The following is a 22,025-nucleotide window of genomic DNA, read 5'->3' on the forward strand; positions in this document are numbered from 1 at the left end:
CTGCAGACACCTTCTAATCTCAGAAAGGACTAGTCATGTGGCAGCCATGACAGGAGAATCAGCTGCCCTCAGTAAAGACCACCCTAGCCAAGAGGCTTTTAGGCCAAGGGGAATAGAGGGGAGCCAGGGTAGCAACCTGCCTAGGCAGGTTGCAGGGTTCTTGGGAGGGCCAGGCAACCCAGCCCTGGGCCCTGTTTGCTCCATGAGGTGGCTTTGTGAGTTGGAGAAGGAGCCAGAGGCACGTGCTCCCTTCTATAAAGCAGGCTCACTCTACCTCTAAGGGGAACGCAGCTAAAATGAGGGCTTTGATGACAAGAAAGGACAGAGCACTTTAGTCTTCTTTCTCTCCTTTGAGGAAAAAATACCACTGAGTAGCCTCAAACACCTTAGCTTCCTTTAGTCTCAGCCTTTCTCCTGTCTAAGCTTCAGTGGTTGAGAGAAGTAGTCCACTGTGAGCTGAGAGCGAATACCTAGGGTGTGGCAAGATCCCCCTCAAACCTGGCTATGGGAGAAAGGGTCATGCCTTGGCCTGAGCCAAGGGCCCCAGAGCAGAGATTCTGGAGAACACATGCAACTAAAACCACTTGAGCTGCTATCAGATACAACAGGATAGTAAGTGAAGGCCTCTAGACCTCCAGAACCATGTTAAAATGTTGTCTCCCAGCCTAGACAATGAAGTGATGGCCCTTAGTCAGGGCAACCACCTCTGTACCTACCCCCTGACTGAGAGGTGCCTCACCTGGGAGCCTTGCTTATTATTAGCTCAGTATTTCTAGAAGAAGGAAAAGGAAGGAAAGATGGTGCCATGTCCACAGCTGGCGACATTCTAATGTCCAAATCTAGGGTCGAATAAACTTTAAATAGGCAATAAGAAGATTCAGTGTAAGGAATTCTTAAGGACAACAAAAACAATCCCAAACTCCAGCCTGAAAAGGAAGAGGACAAAGAGCTCATACTGCCAGCTCCTGCTTTGCAGGTTGAAATCTGTGGCCAAAAGGTGTGGCCCCTGTGCGTGCTGAGCAGAGGCTTGCAGTACCCCTCAGCAGTTGTGACCCCTGTTCTGAGAGCATGCTCTATGCCCAAGCTTCGCCCTGCTGTGGGCAAGCACAAGCATTTTCAGAATGGCTCACAAATCACATGACAATGTCTCTCTGTGCTGCCAATTTAACCCCCAGACACTTCAAACTCTTGAACTGGATATTTCAGGGAGCTCCTACACCATGACACAGGTCCTGGTGACAAAGCAGATGATTACTTGGGGTGAGAGCAAGGATGCTCAATAGCTGTGCCTGCAGTGCCCATGGCGGATGCCTGCCTTCCCCTCAGAGAACATTAGGACACAGTGGGTGCAATCTGCTATCTGAGGACCGCAGGGTGGGTGGGGTGAGAGGGGCTTTCTACCTTGACACAGTCCTGGAACAGGATGTGCTGTCTTCATGTTCTTGCTATCTATAAACCACAATATGTGACTTGCAGAGGACATGTGCCAGGTCTAATCCGCAGCACAGTCAACAACTTCTCCAACAAGAAATGCCAGCTATGGCGGGAGAGCATGTGGGTCCCTTTGCCATATCCATCTCTGTCCACCTAGGAGAAGCTGGGACACCATATCTGCAAGCTTTCTTTGGTGTTGGGACGGAACATAAGATCTCCTGCAGAAGAGCTGGACACTTTCACTGTGTTGCTAGCTCTAAAGAGTCACATTCAGGTTTTTCTTTTTTCTTTTTTTTTTTTTTTTCTTTTTTTCGGAGCTGGGGACTGAACCCAGGGCCTTGCGGTTGCTAGGCAAGCGCTCTACCACTGAGCCAAATCCCCAACCCCCTCAGGTTTTTCTTATAATTGTTTTTATTGTTAAAAGGTAGAGAGGCGGCTCTGGAGAGATGGCTCAGTGGTTAAGAGCACTGACTGCTCTTCCAGAGGTCCTGAGTTCAATTCCCAGCAACCACATGGTGACTCACAACCATCTGTAATGGGATCGGATGCCCTCTTCTGGTCCCTCTGAAGACTGCTAAAGTGTACTCATATACATGAAACAAAACAAAACAAAACAAACAAACAAACAAAAAACCAAATCTTAAAAAAAAAAAAAAAGTAGAGAGACTAGGCAATGGCCGCACAGTGAGCCGACAATGGAGCTGGGCTCCTTCTGGACCACAGTGCCCAGCGGCAGGCTGGGGTCAAATCGTTGCTCTTTGAACCATTTCCTCGATACAGAGAGCCAGCCTCTCCTGTCTTGGAGGCCTCAGCTGTATGGGTAGAGGTGGAGGAGTTGGCCCAAGCTTGGCCTCCATTTCCTCCTCTGTGAACTGGGTGTCACTCCAGATTCAGGATCCCTCATCTTCCAGGTTTCTGTTTTGGTGTTCTAATGTAGAAACTCAGGGAGTCTGGTCACTGGAACTAGGTCTCTTGGGCCTCAGGGCATGTTCTGAGGAGGTAGATGCTGTTTATCAGCTAGGCTAACAGAAGGCAGAGAGAGGACTGACACAGCAGAGCTGGGCACCTGCTCTGGGAAGCAGGCAGAACAGCCCTCGTACCACAGAGGTACACCCAGACCCAGACTCAACAGTACACTCACTAGAAAATACAGCCTGTGGAGGCCCAGGGCAAGGGAGAAGCACCCCAGCCCAGCTGATAGAGGGAGGGAGGAGCATGGCTGGAGTCTTAGTGTGGCTCTGCCCTGTGGCTTTGAGAAGTCACCAGGCTCTTGGGTGTCTTAGCATCGTATCTGTTGCATGAGAGGCTCATCCAGCAGACCCTAGGAAGCTGTGGTTCTCATATACCATGATTTTCTTGGACCCTGGTCCATGCTGCAGGCTGTTAGAGGAGGTTGAAGAATGATGAGGGAGAAAGACAAGAGGAGGTGAAAAGAAAGGACTCCACCCAGAACACCCTCTCATAGAGACCAAGGCCAAATGTTGGCCCAAGTGAACATGGCAGCCACCCTGGTAACACCACCCAGCCCATCTTATGGAGTCCAAAGAGATTCAAGCATCTCTGATGCCAGAGTGGCAGGTTAGGTTCTGGGTGGTGGGTCGAAGCCAGGAGCTTCAGGCAGGGCCACTCCACCTTAGGAACAGAGGAGGGGGAGGTGCTGCCACTGGATCCAGCCAGTTTTTGGTTTTCTGACTTTTTTGGGTTTTATTGTTTTTTTGGTTTGTTTGTTTGTTTGTTTTGCTTGTTTGTTTAATTTTGTTTTTTCCCTTTGGTTTGCTATGTCTGGGTGTCTGCCAGGTTATAGAGTGGGGATACCTAGTGTTAGCCTCTCACAACAGTAGGTTTTCATTATTGTTTTTATTTTTAATTGTGTGCCTGCCTGCCTGTCTGTCTGTCTATGTGGGGCTATGTTCATATAAGTGCACGTGCTCATGGAGGCCAGAAGAGGGCATCAGGTTCTCTGCAGCTGTGGTTATAGAGCATTGTGAGTGGCCCGATGTGGATGCTGGATACTGAACTTGGGTTCTCCACAGGAGCAGTATGTGCTTTTAGCTGTTGAGCCATCTCTTCACCACCCTTTAGAACCCACTGTTGCTGTTCTTCCTTGCTCTGCCCCTTTGGTGTTCGGGAGCAACATAGGACCATGAATGAGTGTGGGGGAGTAGTCTTCTACTTCTGTTCTTGCTTTGACATCATTATTGTTGTTGTTGTTGTCGTGGTTATTTCGACTTGTGTGAGTGTGTATATAACAAGGTCCCATTATTCAGCTTAGACTGGTCTCTATGTAGCCCAGGCTGGCTCACATCATGAGCCAGTCTGCCCAGTGCTGAGACCAGAGGCATGCTTTACCATACCAGCTTTCATGCTCTGGATTTCCCTGCTTGTACCCTGGAAGTGGGAGATGATTCTAAGTGATCACCAGCCAGAAGTATCAAAAAAGATTCAAAGGCTAGGAAGGGAGGAAAGGGAAGGCCACTGACTCTGGGCTCAAGCCAGATCTTGCCTATCTTCACCTGCCAACACACCTGGTGTAATGACCTAACTGTGCAAGCTCCCCTCATACCTGAAGTTCCAGGAGAGGACAGAACTCTTCCGCAGTTGTTCCCAGCTCCAAGCATAAAAGGACACCTGCCTGCCCAGTGGTGCAAGTCTGTATTCCAAGCTATCTCTAGAGGAGCCATGAAACTCTGACTCCACCCAACCCAAGGAGGGGCAGTCTAAAGCTCGTGGTCTCACTCAACATACACAGTTTCCATATGAAGAATCTGTACTTGAGAGGTTTGAGAAGGTAGGATTTCTATACTACAGGAGACAAAGCAAAGCAATTAACACACATTGTTTTAAACTGTAGGAAGGTGAGACACTAAGTTAGCTGTTAGTTGGGCTTGTTTCTGGGAAGTTGAAGACTGGGGCTCTATATGGGAAGGGAAGGGTAGAGACAGCTTGTGTGGACAAAGACAGGCACCATCACCAGCTGCCCAGGTCACATCAGGTAGTTTTCAGGACAGTATCCTTTTTTGCAGGGCTAACAGGCACAAGGGCACACAGCTAGATCTTTTCAATTTGAACAATTGAGATACAGTTTTAAGAAGCCTGCTGTGGGCCAGGGCCTAGCCTGACCACACTTGCAGGAATAGCCCTTCAGTCAAAGAAACAACCACTTTCTTACTCAGGGTGAATTTGTGCTGCTGTGGGAGTGGGAGAGCGCAGGCACCACTGAACTAGAGTACTGGTGGCCTAATCCTTTCTTAGGCAGGTGGCCTCTGTGCTGCAAGTCACTTTAAAGTCCTACATGAGACACTCGCCCACCTGGGTCCCTCCTGGCCTGACACCAAGGCCTAGATCTATATCTGACTCACCACATTTGTCCAGAGGACAGAGGTCCACATGCCTACTTCTGTCACCAGCTTATTTCTTTGTATCCTCACCTGCTCCACCCCAGCACATGTACGCAGAGATTTGATTCTGTACTTGGGGTGAAGTGGTCAACCTGAGGCAAACAGCCTGGGACCCAGCTCAGGGCCATCTGCACGGGTAAGGTGGGAATGACCCTTGAGCCTCTGTCACAAAAGCTCTACATGAGAGTGCACTGTCATGTGATATAAGCTCTCCTAGCTTTATCCTCCTTTCCCTCTCTTCCATCATCTATACATTTATGTAAGAGATCTCCAGGCCATATGTGAGACGCTACTATATGATAGAAGCCCACCAAACCTAGGCTTGCCAAATTCCTAGGCACAGGCCAAGAGGGAGCTTCTCTGGCTGGACATAAGAGGAGTCCTCTTATAACGGCCCCTCCCACCGGGCATAAGCCATGATTACTTGTACTCATCCTGGAAAAACGAATACTGCCGAGAACTCCAGAGTCGCTGGAGAAGGGAAAGGCCCCCTCACACCTGCAAACATCCTAGCCCACGAAGACCCAGGGGCATAGGCTCAGCAAAATGCCAGGGAAGGTGTTTCTGGAGCTGGAAGTCTGGGGCTGTATGGAGAGTCCGCATAGACACAGGGGGATTTGGCACCCAGAACAAGTGAGTGCTTTGTGTCCTGTCTGTCACAAGGACTGGGCAGGTGGCAAGAGGAAGGTGCCGACTGTTGCACAGTGAGGGGCTGGGGTGGGCAGCGAGCTCACTCGGCTCTGGCTCCTCACCATTCCTTGGGTCATGAGCCAGCTGTCTATGGGCTGCAGGTCAGAGTCCCCACCTCTCCCTCTCTGTTGGGCCAAGGACAGAAAAGCCCCCCCCCCCAAGAAAAGTCATACCACATATTATAAAATAGAAGAGTCATTGTTCAGACTTGATCATCTGTCACACAAGGAAATGTGTGGTTTGACGCTTCCCACCCCTGTCCTAGCACACACCCTGCTTACATGTCTGGAAAAGAGAAGGAAAATTCAATCACCATACCCTAGGCTGGATAACAAAATGTTATTGCTGACTGTTCTCCAACTCCTGGAGGCCTCTCAACAGCATGAGAGGTCGGGTGCCAGGTCTGATTCTCTTGATAGGAATACTCTTTTCTTTCTTCTTCTTCTTCTTTTTTTTTTTTTTTTTTTTTTTTTTTTTTTGTGCCCTAGGCTGACCTGGCCTTCCCAGTCCCCCTGTCTCAGTCCTCTGGAATTACAGTTGTTGCTACTAGGCCTGGCTGAGGGGATTGAGAACTATCCTTTCCTAACTCACTCTGCTTTTTTTCTTTTCTTTTCTCCATCTTAGTTGTCCAAGTATTTTTTTTCTTAAATTCTTGACTTGAATGCTGAGTTCAGCATATCGTTCCTTGCTGTCTTATATTTATCTGTTTGTTTGTGGTGCTCCTGCTGATCTCAGAACATTGTACCCACTAGACAAGTGAGCTATACCCACAGACCTCCTGTATTAAAAACAAAACAAAACAATTCATGGGCTGGAGAGATGGCTCAGTGGTTTAGAGCACTGTCTGCTCTTCCAGAGGTTCTGAGTTCAATTCCCAGCATCCATACGGTGGCTCACAACCATCTGTAATGGGATCTGATGCCCTCTTCTGGTGTGTCTGAAGACTGCTACAGTGTACTTACATATATAAAACAAATAATTCTTGGGCTGGAGAGATGGCTCAGTGGTTAAGAGCACCGACTGCTCTTCCAGAGGTCCTGAGTTCAATTCCCAGCAACCACATGGTGGCTCACAACCATCCGTAATGGGATCTGATGTCCCCTTCTGGTGTGTCTGAAGACAGCTACAGTGTACTCATATACAAAATAAATAAATAAATCTTTAAAAAAAAATAAAATAAAACAAATAATTCTTAAAAAACCTATTCACTTTGTAAGTGCAATGTACATTCATGTGTGTGCATGCATGCCACTCTGCAGGTGGGGGTCAGAGGGTAACTTGTAGGAGTCAGTTGCTTTTTCCCACCTTGTGCTTCTGAGGATGTGAGTCAAGTATACAGTATACACGGCTGGCAATTAGTGTCTTTCCCTGCTGAGTCATCTTGCCAGCCCTCTACTGCTTCTCTACACGCTGTAACTAGAGGTGGGATCTTACTTGCAGAGGTGTGTCTACAATCTTCTCATCTCTGCTCTGTTCTCAATTCCAGGACAGCATGGCCTAGGAAGGGTCAAGACAGCCTGCAGATGTGTTCACACACAGATACACGCATGACTGTCCCATGTCCTGCCAGTCTTTCTTGCTGAGGCCAGTCCTTGCCCCAGTAACAACGGGAACAGCAATCTGCCCACTATCATTGGTAAATCTGCTGAAATCAGCAAGACCTTTGCAAACAGGGAGCCAGGCCAAGCCACGCATTCAAAGGGTGACGGGTGAGAAACAGACCACGTCTCCTGGACTTGGACCCAGGCCTGGGCACTGATAATGTCCTGGGTCGGAGCAGGACACGTGCTAGCATGGTAGGGTGGAGAGCAGAGCCTGCTGGGGAACAAGGCTGCTCCAGATTGAGGTGAGCCAGGGGAGGAGTCACCCCCATCTTCACTAGGCAGTACACGGGCAGGCCCTTGGCCTGGCTCTCTAATTCTCTTGCTGGGTTCAGTGCAGAGAAGTCTAAGTAATGGGAGAAAGAGCAGAGACTACTGTGCAACGGCAGGATGCTGAGATCAAGGCAGTGGGTACACATGCCAGCTCAGAAGGGGAGTCCTCGCCCTCAAGACCAAGCCTTTCCATGATGCCAGGTTCCTTTCCACAGGGACCACAGGAGGCTAAGGGCCCGTCCTTGTCCAGTGAACGGGTGGGCACATTCCCCTTTCATTCCAGCCCAGGGGGTCCTGGGAACCCTCTTCTTCTCTGCTAGGCAGACAGGCATGCATTCCCATACATTTCCTGGGCGATTCAAAAGAGAAATCTGCAAAACATCAAGTGCACATGGCCTTCTCCCCTGGGATCTGACTGCTCACAGGAATGGGCTGTGGTTTGGGGCTAACACAAATTTCAAAACCTTCTGACTCTTGGCTTGACTTTTTCTAGGCCTAGAGTGAGAGAGGACACTATCCAAGCCACCTCACAGACAAGCTCTGACCCTCAACTGCCTTTCCCTGGAGTCCGTACTACTTTGAGAGGCCAGTAGTGAGGTGGCTCAGATCAGCATTTCCTTTCCTTGTGAGGATCAATGTTTTACCAGTGCACTCCCCCCACCCAGAGGTGCTCCGTGGTATCTTCCCTAGGCTGTCTCTGCCATCTTCTGCTGAATTATCCAGCCAGCTTTACCAAACTGCCTATCTTTATCTCCAGGAGACTGTGGGCAAAACACAGGCTTGAAGACCTACCATTTCTGAGCTCTGTTTCCGATTGTCTAGTGCAGAAGCGAGTCCTCCAACAGCCTGGGGATCCTCATAGGTGACCCTGAAGAAAAGCAGTGCAAATGAGTTCTCTCCCAGTGGGTGCAGAGGTGTGCTGTGACCTGTAATCTTTTCCTAGCTCATGGTGCTTGCCTCAGGTGTGATCTTGGCCTGGGGCAGAGGCTAAGGACCCCTGTTGTCTGCCTCCTAGTGGATGAGGCATAGAGCTAAATTTTGGCACCAGTTTAGTCAGTCCTCTAAGACCTGGGATACCACACTTTTCAAGCATTCCTGCCTTGAGTAACAATATTGAAGCTCAAGAGAAAGATGTCAAAAAGTGTTCTGGAAGTCCTCAAAGGAAGGGGTTTCAGAAGGCAAAGTACTTATGTTACAAGCGCCAGCCCCTACTGGGCTGAGTGGATGGGTGCTACTTCCAGATGCAGGGGCTGTCTGCTTTGGAATCAGTGCCCCCACTTGTGCATGGCTTGCCTTGCCCAAACTGCTTGGAGAAGCCTCTGCCCTGAAGTCTTTTGTTTTTTGTTTTTCCTTCAATAGGTTGTCTGCTGGCAGTAGGTCTGGTTGCCTGCTTTGGGGGGAGGGGCTGAATGAGGCAGCCATGATAGGGAAGTAGGATTTCTCCTCAGCCCTGAGAGGGCTGTAGAAAAGAGAAAACAATCTGTGACAAACAGAACAGATGACCCTGGGCAGAGAAGGGGAGAGGGGGCTGGCACTCATTCAGTTTTAGCACTTAACAAGTCCTCACTGTGATATTTTTAAGTTTTTAGCATTCTTAAGTCTGGTAAGAAAGAGCTGCTTCTCCTTTTAATGTGACCAGGCTGGGACAACATCCCCTCACCCACTAGTATCTGCAGAAAGCCACTGAAAAGAGCCCCACATACGTCTTTCGCTGTTCAGCCAAGGAGTTTCCTCTGGTCTGGGCAAACATGTCAAAACCATCTTGTGGCTTGCACTGCTGAAGTGAACTGAGGGTGCCACTGACACTCTCTGTCCCCAAGTCTGTGACAGCAAAACAAGAAGTAGATGACAACAAATATGGGTTGTATAAAAGGCTGGTAAAAACGGTTTATTATTGTATCATTACCATTGTCTGTTTGTCTGTCTCTGACTGTCTACGTCTGTATGCATGCAACTTAGGTAATGAGACTTGCATGCCAAGTATCTTTATCTACTGTGCCATTACCTTATTAGCCCCAAAATACAAGTTTTTGATGGAGTGGCCCCAAAAGTCAGGATGATAGTCTTCATGGGTTACGACACTGTGGGTAAGAAGGTGTCCTCAGCGTTCCCAGTACAACATACACAAGAACCAGGGCAAGCAAGGTGGGAAACAGGCTTTGGCCTGAATCTGAAACTGTTCAAGGAGGGAGAGAGGTATCCTGGACAGAGACTGCTGGCGGTGAGAGCAGGGAGTAGGGTGAGCATGCCTGCAGCTTCCTCACGTGCCCCACCAGTCCACTCAGACACAAAGTCTAAGGGTCTGGGCCACTCCTTTAACTTGGAAGCTACAACCGAGGTACTCAGAGCCAGAGCACTAATACATCAGGTCAAATCAACATGGCCTTGGGCCTCAGGAGCTCATGCATAACTGAGCAGTTAGGAGGACCAAACCCTGCAGTGTTTGGCTTCACATGTTAGGAGAGGCTCAAATGGGTCCTTCAAGATTTGTGGAGGTGTGCTGCAGGACAAGGGGAAAAAGGTGGACAGACACCAGGTTTGGAAAGCCAGACATTGGAAGTGTTAGCCTTGAGAGGGCATGAAAGGCGTGGCTGAAGAGGGAGAGGAGAGCTGAACACTAAGGTAAAGCATCAAATGGAGAAGCAGCAGATACACTTTGAACTTTAGGTATTAAATGCCGTGGCTTACACTTGAACTCCCGGCACTCGAGAGGCTGAGACAGGAGACTTGCTGTGAATTCAAGACCAGCCTGGGCTACATATTAAGTTCCAGGCAGGCTTTTCAAAAGGCCATGCCAATATAGGGCCAGTGAGATGGCTCAGCAAGTAAAAGGACTTGCCACCAATGTTCTACACGTAATCCTTAAAACCTACATGGTAGAAGAAAAGAACCAATTCCCACAAGGTGTTCTTTTACCTTCACATGTGTACATATACAAACACTCTCTCTCTTCTCTCTCTCTATCTCTCTATCTCACACACACATATATAATAAATAAACAAATCATTATAATCTAAATTTAAAGCTATACATACATACATATATGTATATATATATATGTCACACACACACACACACACACACACACACACACACACACACACATATATGTCATCAGCTAGATAAATTGAGGGACAGACATCTACTCTACCTTAGATATATGACTACAGAGAAAACTGAAACACCAGAATTGTAACAACTGACAGGCCACTGAATAAAAGATTAATCCAATTGTAGTGAACTGAATATAGAATTATTAGGAAAAAGAAAACATAAAATCATAGTAGAGGAAGAATTTTGAAGGTCATGGCTATTAGTTTCACCAATATTAGAATTTAATTTTATATAATTTGGTATAAATGAAACATACTGAGTCACTCACACATTCTCATTGTCGAAAATTGAGGAGTGTCTCCTAAACTTCATACAATAGAACACTTTAGGTTGATGGTACAGTTTGAGGTAGGCAAATATATCATACTACCATTTTCTGTTTCCTAGCCCTGTGCAGACATTGCCAATCCATCTCAGATTCATCTTTTAGGGATTGATGTATAACAGTTAGCTTTAATTGTCAACTTCATATAATCTAGAATCATCCGAGAAGAAACTCTCAATGAGGGACTCTCTAAACTAGGTTGGGATGTGGGCACATTTTGGGGGCTTTGCTTTGATGCATTAACAAAAGTGGGAGGACCCATCCACTGTGAACAGCAAGACTGCCTGGGTTCCGGTTCTGGACTGTAAAATACAGAGGTGGGGGCTGAGAACAGATAACATACATACATTCTCTCTGCTCTTAATTGTGGGTGTGACGAGCTGCTTCAAGTGACTGCAACTTGGAATTGTAAACCAAATAAATGTCCCCTAAGCTGCTTTTTCTGTCAGATTAATTATTACAGTTACAGAAATGAAACTAGGACAATGTGGTTGTAGGTGCCCTTCATACCTACGTTGTGAGCAGCCAGTGAGATAAGATACTTGCCACCTTTAGCCTAGTTAGCAGTGAAAAGCAAATCATTTCAAGCTCAAAGAACTCTCCAGATAAAACATGTTAGTTACTCATCTTTTGAAAAGGAAACAATTTCCACATCGTCAGAACTTCTTTCAAAAACCTCTACTTCCCAACAAAGACTTAAACCTCAAATTTCAGGAAGGAGGTTATAAAATGAAGGTGGTACAGTTGGCTAGGACTCTGGAGCACGCCTCCACGTGGACCATTCCAAAGGCCCTTTCTGACCTCCCAACAAAGAGAAAGATATCAAGGGAGGGAAGGAAGGAGGGAGGGAAGAAAGAGGTCATTTCCTCCATTTTAATACTCACCCAAGCCTGCGAGTTGGGAGGAGAGAGAAGATGGGGGTGCTGTGCTTCCCACCATGGGGCTCACCACAGCGGGAGAGCCTGGGCCCAGGTCTATTAAGTTGTCTTCAGTAACTTCACTTAGTACCTGTCAGGACATGAAGGTGAGGTCAGCCCTTGGGTTAAGCTCCAGCAACCCCATACAGATCTGCATGCACTCACAAGGAAGGGCATCAAAGCTGTCCAGCCAATGGAGGGTAGGTCTCCATACCTACCTGAAGGGTACATGGTGGACTCAGGTTAGCAGTGAGCCCCATACCCTGCCCTCCTCTCTTCCCTTCTCACAGAAGGAATATTGAGTCACTAGAATGCTGCCTCACTAATGACTGTAGACTGTCTTCCTTCTGCCTTTCCCATCAGGATGCCTGCTAGCTCTCCAGCTTCCTTTCAAACAGAGCTTGCTCTGTGGTTACCCAAGTATTTGTATTTGGTCCCAGTTAGAAAACCAGAAGTGAGGCCTGAGTAGGCCAAGCTCGATAAGCTATAATGTGTATATGGGTAGGTGCCCACCTCAGAAGACAACTGAGCTCCAAAGAACACTTACTCCATTGCTGGCATTCTGAACGGATCGGCCAGACCGGTACCTCTCGAACCTAACAGGAAGGAGAGCAGACACAAGAATGATGTGAGTGAGACACAAAGGGCTGTGCTCATAGTCCTGAGAACACTGGGGTCCAGCAGAGGCAGGAGACTGGCCAGTACTGTTAGTGGTGGGGACCTCACATGTTCAATGTGTCATGTTTTCCTTGACATGGGGCTCCTGTCTTAGAGGTTTAGCTCTATTGTCTCTCCCATAAGCACCCTGAGCTGGCATCAGGAACAGGGAATTTATTAGCTGGTTCTAGGAGGAGGCCACCATCCCTAGCCATCTCTTCGCACATCTGGCCCCAATGCTCCTCCACTCTCTGAGGGTGTGCTGGGTCACCAGGTCTCCACCTGGTCCTTGGTGAGGGTAAATGCAGAGCTCCCTCTACTCCACAGACGTTTGCTTGGGGGGAATCAGCTTGTGGTTAAAAATACTCCCAGCCCAACCTCAGGAAGAGAAGGGAGAACCTGGAGAAAGGCCTTGCCAGAAACCATAAGATATTTTGTGCCACCTACCTAAGGGTTGCCAGGAAGGCAAGATGGAGGGGACCTGCCAGGGACACTCTCCTTCACACCCAGGCAGCAGATGGCTACAAAGGGAGCTTAGCTGAGAGCAACTGAAGAAAAACAGCCCCTCTGCCAGAAGTCAGCCTTACAGCTGGTGGAAGCTGTGGAGTGTCCACAGAGGACAATAGATTCTGTTCTGCATTATATTTAAAAGTTCCAAATGACACAGGCGAAGGGAAGCCAACCACCTCCCTCCAGCCACAGCCTGGGAAACCAGAGACCAGAGAGGCACTGCTCCATGCTGCCAGCCCTAGTAGGTGGTCAGCACCTGAGACAAGGGACCGGAAGGAGCAGTGTGACTAGGTGTACACTGTGGAGCTCATTTGGTTTGAGTTTTAGAGGGTTTACTGTAGATGCCCAGGTGGGGCTTAAGAGAGCAAAGAGTTGTGTGGCAAAGAGGATGCCACAGATAAGAGTGGAAAACACCAGTTTACCAGAGGAAGCAGGCTTGGGCTCTGGCCGGCATTCTGAGAGAAAAAGACAGGAAAGAAGAAAGGCTTGACTCGGAAAGGTGGGCAGAGCTAAGTGAACCATGGCAGCTCAGAGACTGTGTCCTTATTTATTTATCTATTTGTTTATTTTTTTGTTTTTATAGGCTAGGCAAGGTGGCGCATGCCTTCAATCCCAACACTCAGCAGGCATAGGCAGGGGATCTCTGAGTTCAGGGCCAGCCTGTTCTACAAAGTTAGTGCCAGGACAGCCAGGACTACATAGAGAGACCTTGTCTCAAAAACAAAACAAAACAAAACAAAACAAAACAAAAACCCCCAAAACAAAACAAACAGAAAACAACAACAAAATTTGTAGTAGCCAGAGTCAGGACACCAGAACAAGTTCCATAGAATAAACTAGGCAGGATTCATAGGACACAGAGAATGAAGTGGCAGTCATGTAGCCAGCATGGGTCTGTGCCAGGTCATCTGCATGCAGTTATAGCTGTTAACTTGGTGTTTTAGCTGGACTCCTAACAGTAGGAGTGGGGGCAACTCTGACTCTCTGGCCTGCTCTTGGGACACTTTTTCTCCTACTTGCCTTGGTATGAGGGTGTGTGTCTAGTCTCACTGTACCTTGTTATGCCAAACTCTGTTGATATCCCTGGGAGGCCTGCTCTCTTCTAAAGGGAAACAGGGGAGGAAGGAATGGGACTGATGGAGACGGGGTGGGGACTGGGGAGGAGTGAAAGGAGGGGGTATATTGAAAACTAAAACTAAAACAAAAACAAAAACAAACAAATAAAAAGTAAAAGAGAACTAGAAAGACCACATGGGCATGGTGGTAGGTAACTGTAATCTGAGCGTCTTGGGAGAGACTAGGGTAGGAAGGTCAAGAGTTCAAGGCCGGTCTGAGACATAAATATGTATGTGTGAGTGTGTGCACGTGTGTGTGTGTGTGTGTGTGTGTGTGTGTGTGTGTGTGTGTGTGTGTGGAGAGAGAGAGAGAGAGAGAGAGAGAGAGAGAGAGAAAGACAGAGAGACACAGAGAGAGATATCCTGTTCTCTATACCCCTTCAAAAAACAAAAATCTCATTAAAACAAATAATAAACCAAGAAACCAGAAAGATGTGTGGTTTTCGACAGCTCCAGAGGTGCCTCTGAAGTCTTTGTAACTGCAGACTAGTGGGCTTATGGGCAGCAGTCAGCCACATATTAGTTCTGCCATACACCTCCAGTAAAGGGTTAAATGGACCTACTGGGCTGCGAGAGCCTCCAAAGCACAGGCAAACAGTGTCTGTGTTCTGTTCTTACTTATGTCAGATCATTGTCCTCTGACAAACATACAGAAAGCTGCCAGTCAGCAGAGTGAGTGGCCACAAGCCTCCAAGGGGCTCACACTTCTGTCAGGCTCTTTTAATGGAGAATGCTGGCCTAGAGTCAAGGCAAGCCACAACCCTGGGCCAATTGGGAAGTGCCCAAATCGGTACAGATGGGAGATCTTCTCGCCACTACCCACTTAAAGCTCTGTCCAGAAGAGACTCTTTAAAAAAAAACAAACAAAAACAAAAAAACAAACAAACAAACAAACAAACAAACAAAAACCCTTCTGCCCTGTGGGAGGCTTTGGGGGCAGGAAAAGAGGGTTAAAGTTTGTCACTTTAAGTAGTTTGGCTGCAGGAAGAACTGAAGAAGAGTGTTTCCCCAGAGAAACAGTGCTCACACCCAGCCTACTTCACTCAATACCCCAGAAGTACTGACATTTACAAAGGGAATGATCTTTTTTCAAGACTAGAAATAGAGGAAATCCTGTTCTTTAGTAAAGGGTCCCCTCCCCCAATCCTTTTCAAATTCAAAGGATCATCATAGGAGCAGGTGCAAACCCCAGCCCTCCCTGGGGCTCACACAGAGCAGAGGTGGGTTCTGCAGTCAGCTGCCTGCTGCTCTGTTCTCTAGAGAACAAGCAGCACTTTTTCTGTCATCCAAGAGCAGACGAACATCTCTGATGACTACTCCCCACCTCTAACACCCCCAGGCTCTCTCAGGCTCCCTCTCCCTGCTTTGTTTATGAATGAAATTCCTCTGACATACTAATCATCTTTTCAAGGAAAAAGACCCCAGGACTCTGCCCCACCTCTCATAGCGGAGGAAGACATTGTTGAGGTCATCGTTGACGTGCAGCAGCTCCTCGGTGACCTCCTCATTGGACACTCGGGAGATGAGCTCCACTATGCGGTGCTGCATGGCTCGGCAGGTTCTGTTCAACTCCTAGGAAACATATGCACTTCTGGCAGAGCCTGCTGGGAATGCTTTTCTCACGTTCTACTGCCTTTGAAAGGATCTGCACTGTTTCTTGAAAGTCACAGAAGGAGTACATGTTTGTTCATAAAACGAGACGTGTGCAGAATGTGAAGTGACAGCTCCCTCTCTTCTGCCTCAGAGGAAGCAAGTACTTCTGTAGGCTTGTGAGCATGTGCAACCACACACACACACACACACACACACACACACACACACACACATGTGCACACACATGCACATGCACACAGATACCCATACACAGACACACACACATGCACACACAGATACACAAAGACACACACACAGATATACACACAAGTATACACACATGCACACAGATACCTATACACATTCACAATAGACACACACTCGCACACACACATACACACTGCTGTGTATTCACAAGTGTTAGTGCAAGTCAATCTTAAAAAGAATATTTAATGCAAACAAATTTGAAAATCAATATGGGATTCTTATAAAGATACAATTTAATAAAGTTATTTAAGCAGATATATGCCTATAATTCCACTAAAACCAAAACAAGCAATTAAACCATCACCTACAGAAAAAAGTTTTGGTGCAGTTCTATGAGGAAGGTCACTACCTAGACCATATCTGGACAGCTGAAGTAGACTGTAACACCCAATTCTTTGTCTTTGTGAGTTTTCACCTATGTCTGATGTTGGTGCTAAAGTTAAACCATCAAGTGTTAAGGTTGCACCACACACTGTCCAGGCATCTCAAGCGTACAGCCAGTCTTGCTACTTTGTGAGTTCTTTATCCCACCAGTTTCACCCCCTATCACTAGATAGGATGGGAGGAGAGTAGAGAGGGAGGGAGAGAGGAAGAGAGAGAGGGAGAGAGAGAGGGAGGGAGGGAGGGAGAGAGGAAGAGAGAGGGAGGAAGGGAGGGAGGAAAGGAGGGGGAGAGAGAGAGAGAGAGAGAGAGAGAGAGAGAGAGAGAGCGCGAGAGAGAGCGAGCGATCCCTGAATCTAATTTCTTTCTTCTTGCTTTTTTCTTGAGGATGACTATTAACAAACTGTAACCAATCCCCCGAATGACCAACAATCACCAACTGACATCTTAGGACTCTATCATTTATAGACCCTCCGAAAAGTTCCCACAATTCCAAACATTACAGTCAGAAAAACCACCTGCAGCTAGTAAAACCATGCCTCTGCTAGAGCACAAGGCAAACCATAGTCAGCTGCTAGGGTCATTTTGGAGCAGCCTCATATCCCACACCTGGGATTGGAACAAAAATACTCTCTTATAATATTTCTGTGTTTTAAAGAAACCAAAACTCCAGAATTGTCAGTACACAGGTGTTAGATGACTTCAACAACCAACTACACATCGTTTTAAAAGCGTTTGTTTCGTGTGTGTGCCTGAGAGTATGCTTGTACACCACCTGACTGCAGGTGCTGGTGGAAGCTAGGAGACTGGCAGATCCAGGAACAGAGTGACAGGCAGTTGTGAACTGCACAGTGTGGGTGCTGGCAGTCAAACCTGAGTCCTGTGCAAGAGCAGCAAGTGCTCCTAACTTCTGAGCCATCTCTCAGGCCCAGTACAAATTAATTTTAAGATAGAAAAACAGCATTCTTTGTGCCTGCTTCTCTTAAGCAAAAGCTCCTAGGCTCCTCTGCCACTTGCACAGCCTGCCTCACTTCCTTACATGTATGTCACACTCAACAGAGCTTGCTGTCCTGCTACTGTTGGGTATGTGGCTTACGGTATTCTTTTTCTTTGGCCAATCCAAACAATGTAGCAGTTAATACTCATGCCAATTCTTACATACCTGGGCAAGTACTTGCATAGCATGAGTTTCTCAGAAATACAGAATCTCTCTAGTCAAAGTATTACATTTAGAACACAGATTGGGGGCTGGAGAGATGGCTCAGTGGTTAAGAGCACTGACTGCTCTTCCAGAGATCCTGAATTCAAATCCCAGCAACCACATGGTGGCTCACAACCATCTGTAATGGGATTGGATCCCCTCTTCTGGTGTGTCTGAAGACAGTGAATGTGTACTTATATATAATAAATAAATCTTAAAAAAAAAAAAAGAACACAGATTGGTGGTCAGAGTAAAAGGCCCTCCACGAATGAGGTCAGTTTACTTGCATTGCTAGCAATGGCAGGGCTGTATCTTATGACGGCGTCATGTAATCTACAGTGGCATGTCTGTTAAGTTGCTGGGATCTCAGAAGCACCACAGTTCTCACAGACTTCTGTTGGCCAAAGAAGCACCTGCAACCCTCAGCCACCACAGCTCTCTCAACCTTTCAGAGCAGCAGCCCCATAAGACAGACCCTGCACCTCATGGGCTGGTTTATAGGAGCCCCGCTGCCCCAGAGCAAGCTCCTAGCTAGGCTCTTGTTTGCAGAGATCCTTAAGTACCTGGTAGGGCTCTAACAGGGCAGGCTGGTCAGGCCTCAGCCTTCCTGTTGGCCATGAGGGTCAAGGCAGAAGTGAAATACTGTTCCTGGACACTGGGGGGAGCTAATAATCCAGTTAGATATGGGAACAGACACCAAAGCGGGCCAACTTTCTCATACAGCTCCACCTCAGAGCCACCTCAGTCTGAAGATGGGTCTTACATACCAGACCTAGTAAGAACAGGCAATCTTTGCCTCTTTCTGTCTCATCATCCTGCTCCCCTGGCTAGGAGACCTCTCTTCCCACTTCCCCACCACAGGATGACACATAGCAGCACTTTCCAATGTTCCCGAGAGAATGAATAGACAAGGCAGGTGGCCTCTACCTACTTAGTGCTTCAGCCCTCAATGCTATGAAACTTGTGTGTCCTAGGCCTGACTGTGCTCTCTTCCCATAGTGCTCAGCCCCACGGTTCCCTGGCGCCTATTTGGAATCAAGGCCTGGCGGAAGTGGATCATCCTGGAAGCACTCAAACAGCTGCATTTATCAGGCCAGAACAGACCTGCACTTATCTGACAGTCTGGTGTTTACCTGAACCAGAAGATTCTTTGAGACTCCTTCCACCCTGGATCTGACCGCTTTGCAGGGTCTGTCACCCTCTCTGTCCACTCAGAGCAGCACTATCAGTTTCTTGAGCACCACACAAGGAATGCCAGTATCTGGACCTTCTAGATGTTTCTCTTAACAGTCCAGACCCCTCCTCTTGGCTCTCCAAGGATTCCTACCCTAGGTTTGGAGAAGGAAGTATGATTTCTGGAAGAGTCTCTCCAACAAAGGCAGACTCTACTACAAAGACTCGGGGCAGGAAATCAAGACGCTGTGTAGTGCTTATGGCTAAGCAGCAATCCTCAGGGCCTTGGTTGGGGAAAGAGAAGGAAAAGTCAGTCAGTGCTCATTCCAACTGCAGGCCAATGGCAAGGTGGAAGACCTGCATGTCATGGGCACATGGCATGTCGCAGCAAACAGTCCCAGGCTCTCTGGAGCCTTGGGCATCACCTTCTAGGGCCCATGGGTCATCTCTAAACATGTCTTAGACTTTCAAGGATGAGAGGTGGTCTCACAAACTCACCACACTGCTTGGGGCAGCGAGGGGCTGGCCTTCTGCCAACATTTCCTTTCCTTTCATTAAATTCCTACTTATCCTTCCAGACCTCAGGATGCTTCCCTACCCAGTATGTTATCATATAAATTTTCAAATATTTAGCAAAGTGCCAGGCATGGCACATACCTTTACATCACTTGGGAGTCAGAGGCAGGCAGATCTGAGTTTGAGGCCAGCCAGTAAGCTCTATATATATCATGTTCCGGGACAGTTGGGGATATATAGAGACCCTATCTCAAAAACAAACAAACAATCCATGCAGGTGCTGGAGAGGTGAATCAGCAGATAAGAGGACTTGCTTGCTGCTCTTGTAGAGGACCCAAGTTTAGTTCTCAAGATCCTTGGTCATTCATATGGTATACATAAACACACACAGACAAAACACTCATACACCTAAAATACATAAATATATTTTAAAAATATATACATACATATGTGTGTGAATACATATAATAAAAGTATAACGACTTATATTTTATACTGTCAGCTTTGCCATGTAACTCCCACATATTTACCTCCCTGCCCACTCAGGATGTCTCTAGAGACTCTGGCAGATGCTCCTTTACAGGGTTCAGGGTTCAGGGTTCATGTCCAGATCTGGACGGCACCTGCTGCCCCACACTGTCAGTACAGCTCTCCAGCAGCCTCCCACCAGCCCGCTCTGCTCCAAAGACTGGACCCTAGCCTCACAGAGGAGTCACACAGCACAATGCAGAGTGAGTGCGTTAGACACTGCAGAGTTAGGCATGGTGGTATATGCTGATGCGCTCAGGAGGCTGAGCAGGTGGGTTGCAGGTGAGAAGCCATACGAGGCAACAGAATGCAATGCTGTCTCCAAGCAACTAACCAAAACTCATGGCTGCAGCGCTCAAGCATCAGGGTCCCACCTACAAAGGAAGAGAGCAAGGTTCCCACCGTGACCATAGAGCCCCACCCAGAATGGACACTGAGGACTAAGCAGCGGTAGCAAGCAGGTGTGGCTAGGTATATTCTCCACATCACATCTCTGATCCCAGACCTCTGCAGAGTTACGCGGAGGCATCTAAGAACCTGCTACTGCCACACTCTACAGAATTCAGTGCGGAGGAGGATTTCCATTGCCAGAGGCCTTCTGCCCAAAAGACACAGACAAGTGAGCTCAGACACTAACACCAGACACATCTGCTTTGACTCTGCATTCACTGCTTCTCTCTCCACTCCTCCTGCCAGGGTGACAGGAGGAAAACACTCATTTCAGAGTCTCACAAGCCACATTGTGGAAGGTGCCTCAAGGGCTGTCACAAAGACTCTGCCCAGAGACAGGAGCACACATCCCAGCCTTCTGACTCAAAGACTCTGCACATCTCCTGACTCCTTTCAAACCAGTGTCTCAAAAGAGGGTGAAAAAAGAGATGAAATTCCAAATATGTAGAATGAAATTATTACAATATATTAGCAATCTAAAATTCACGTGTCATGAGTCAGTGGTGCATCTTCCTAATTTTCAAGTACAACACACATTTACTTATGGCTCCCAATTGCCTGTAACTCCAGTTCCAGGGGACATGACACCCTCTCCTGACCCCTGCTGGCCCCAGGCACACACATGATACACAAACAGACATGCAGGCAACACATTTATATACACAATGTAAAGTAATACATCTCTAGAGATGGGAGGACTACAAAGATGGCTCAGTGGGAAATGTGCCTGCTATTGCAGGGGACCCAAGGTCAGTTCCTGGGACACAGGGTGGCTCACAACTACATAACTTTCAACTCCAGGAGATAAGACGTCCTCTCCTAGTCTTCATGGGTCTCTGTACTCACATGCACATACCTTCACACAGGCACATAATTAAAAGTTAAAAAAATGTTTAAAAAGAAAAGAAAAAAGATGGCCATCCCCATGGCCTCCCTGGTGTCATCTATAGCCATCACAGTAGACTCAGTTGAAGATACCTGGTCCCCCTCTATTCCTAACCATGAGAAGCAGTGACTGATTTTCTTCTGGGCCAGAGGCCAGCAGCTTGTGCAGGTCTCCCTTCCCACCATGCAGACTCTGGGCCACGAATTCCTTCAGTGCCAAGGATTGCCGCTTTGGCATCCTCCTATCTCTGGGTCTCAGCAGCCAGTCACTTCTGCAAATGCCTGCCGCCAGTCAGAACACTGGATCACATACCCTCCTTGCTGCCTAGTTAACCCTGATGCTGTTATCTTCCCTTCAAGAGACAGTTTCATCCCTACCTCACAAAATAATCTTTTTATCCTCTAAACCCTTTTCAAGGCAAAGGAATGGAGAATTCAGTCCTGAAGACTCGTCCTGTTGCAGAAGCAAAGGGGATGGGGAAGAGAAGGGAGAGCATGAGGTGTGGGTTACGCTAGATTTTTCCTGAGAAGATATTCTTGGCCACTCTGTTGAAATGAGATGCACAAAGCAAGCGGGGATGGCCACAAGCTACTTAGAAAAGCAGCACAGAGAAGGGCTTTTTTCAGCTGATAGAGACCTATACGATCCATCATTACATAGTTATTATTAACTGAAGACAGCTTCAGAGGCTCAATTAAATCCCAGGAAAACATTGTCAGTTTCGGCTAAGGGCACATACTTTAGGAAAGACAGTGACAGCTTTGCACCTCAGGGCTCAACCATGTGTATATGTATGTGGAATGAAGGAGGCATGGCATGCCAGGGGTGTCACCCACCTTAAAACTAAGACTAGGGAGACAGAGTCAGGCATGTCTTTGAATTTGAGCCCAGCCTACTCCACATGGAGAGTTCCAGGGCAGCCATGGTTGTGTGTGGTAAGACTGTCTCAAACCAAACCAAACCAAACAAACAAACAAACAAAAAAAAAACCAAAAA

General features: G+C 47.5%; 1 protein-coding gene across 9 annotated transcripts in view; it reads right to left on the reverse strand.

The window, feature by feature from the left end:
- The window catches only part of Tom1l2 (target of myb1 like 2 membrane trafficking protein), a 122,123-nt gene that overhangs the window by 6,367 nt on the left and 93,731 nt on the right, over positions 1 to 22,025 (reverse strand). For 5 of the 9 annotated variants that reach the window (XM_087572887.1, NM_001399549.1, XM_087572888.1 and 2 more), the window contains 5 exon segments: positions 15,473 to 15,606; positions 12,300 to 12,348; positions 11,720 to 11,843; positions 9,100 to 9,217; positions 8,189 to 8,264 (listed from right to left, as the gene is read on the reverse strand). In XM_087572887.1, coding sequence (XP_087429013.1) covers positions 8,189 to 8,264; positions 9,100 to 9,217; positions 11,720 to 11,843; positions 12,300 to 12,348; positions 15,473 to 15,606 — 501 coding nt within the window. 9 annotated transcript variants of the gene reach the window in all.

Source organism: Rattus norvegicus, chromosome 10, assembly GCF_021556685.1.
Source record: "Rattus norvegicus strain SHRSP/BbbUtx chromosome 10, alternate assembly SHRSP_T2T, whole genome shotgun sequence".
NCBI classification, from domain to species: domain Eukaryota; kingdom Metazoa; phylum Chordata; class Mammalia; order Rodentia; family Muridae; genus Rattus; species Rattus norvegicus.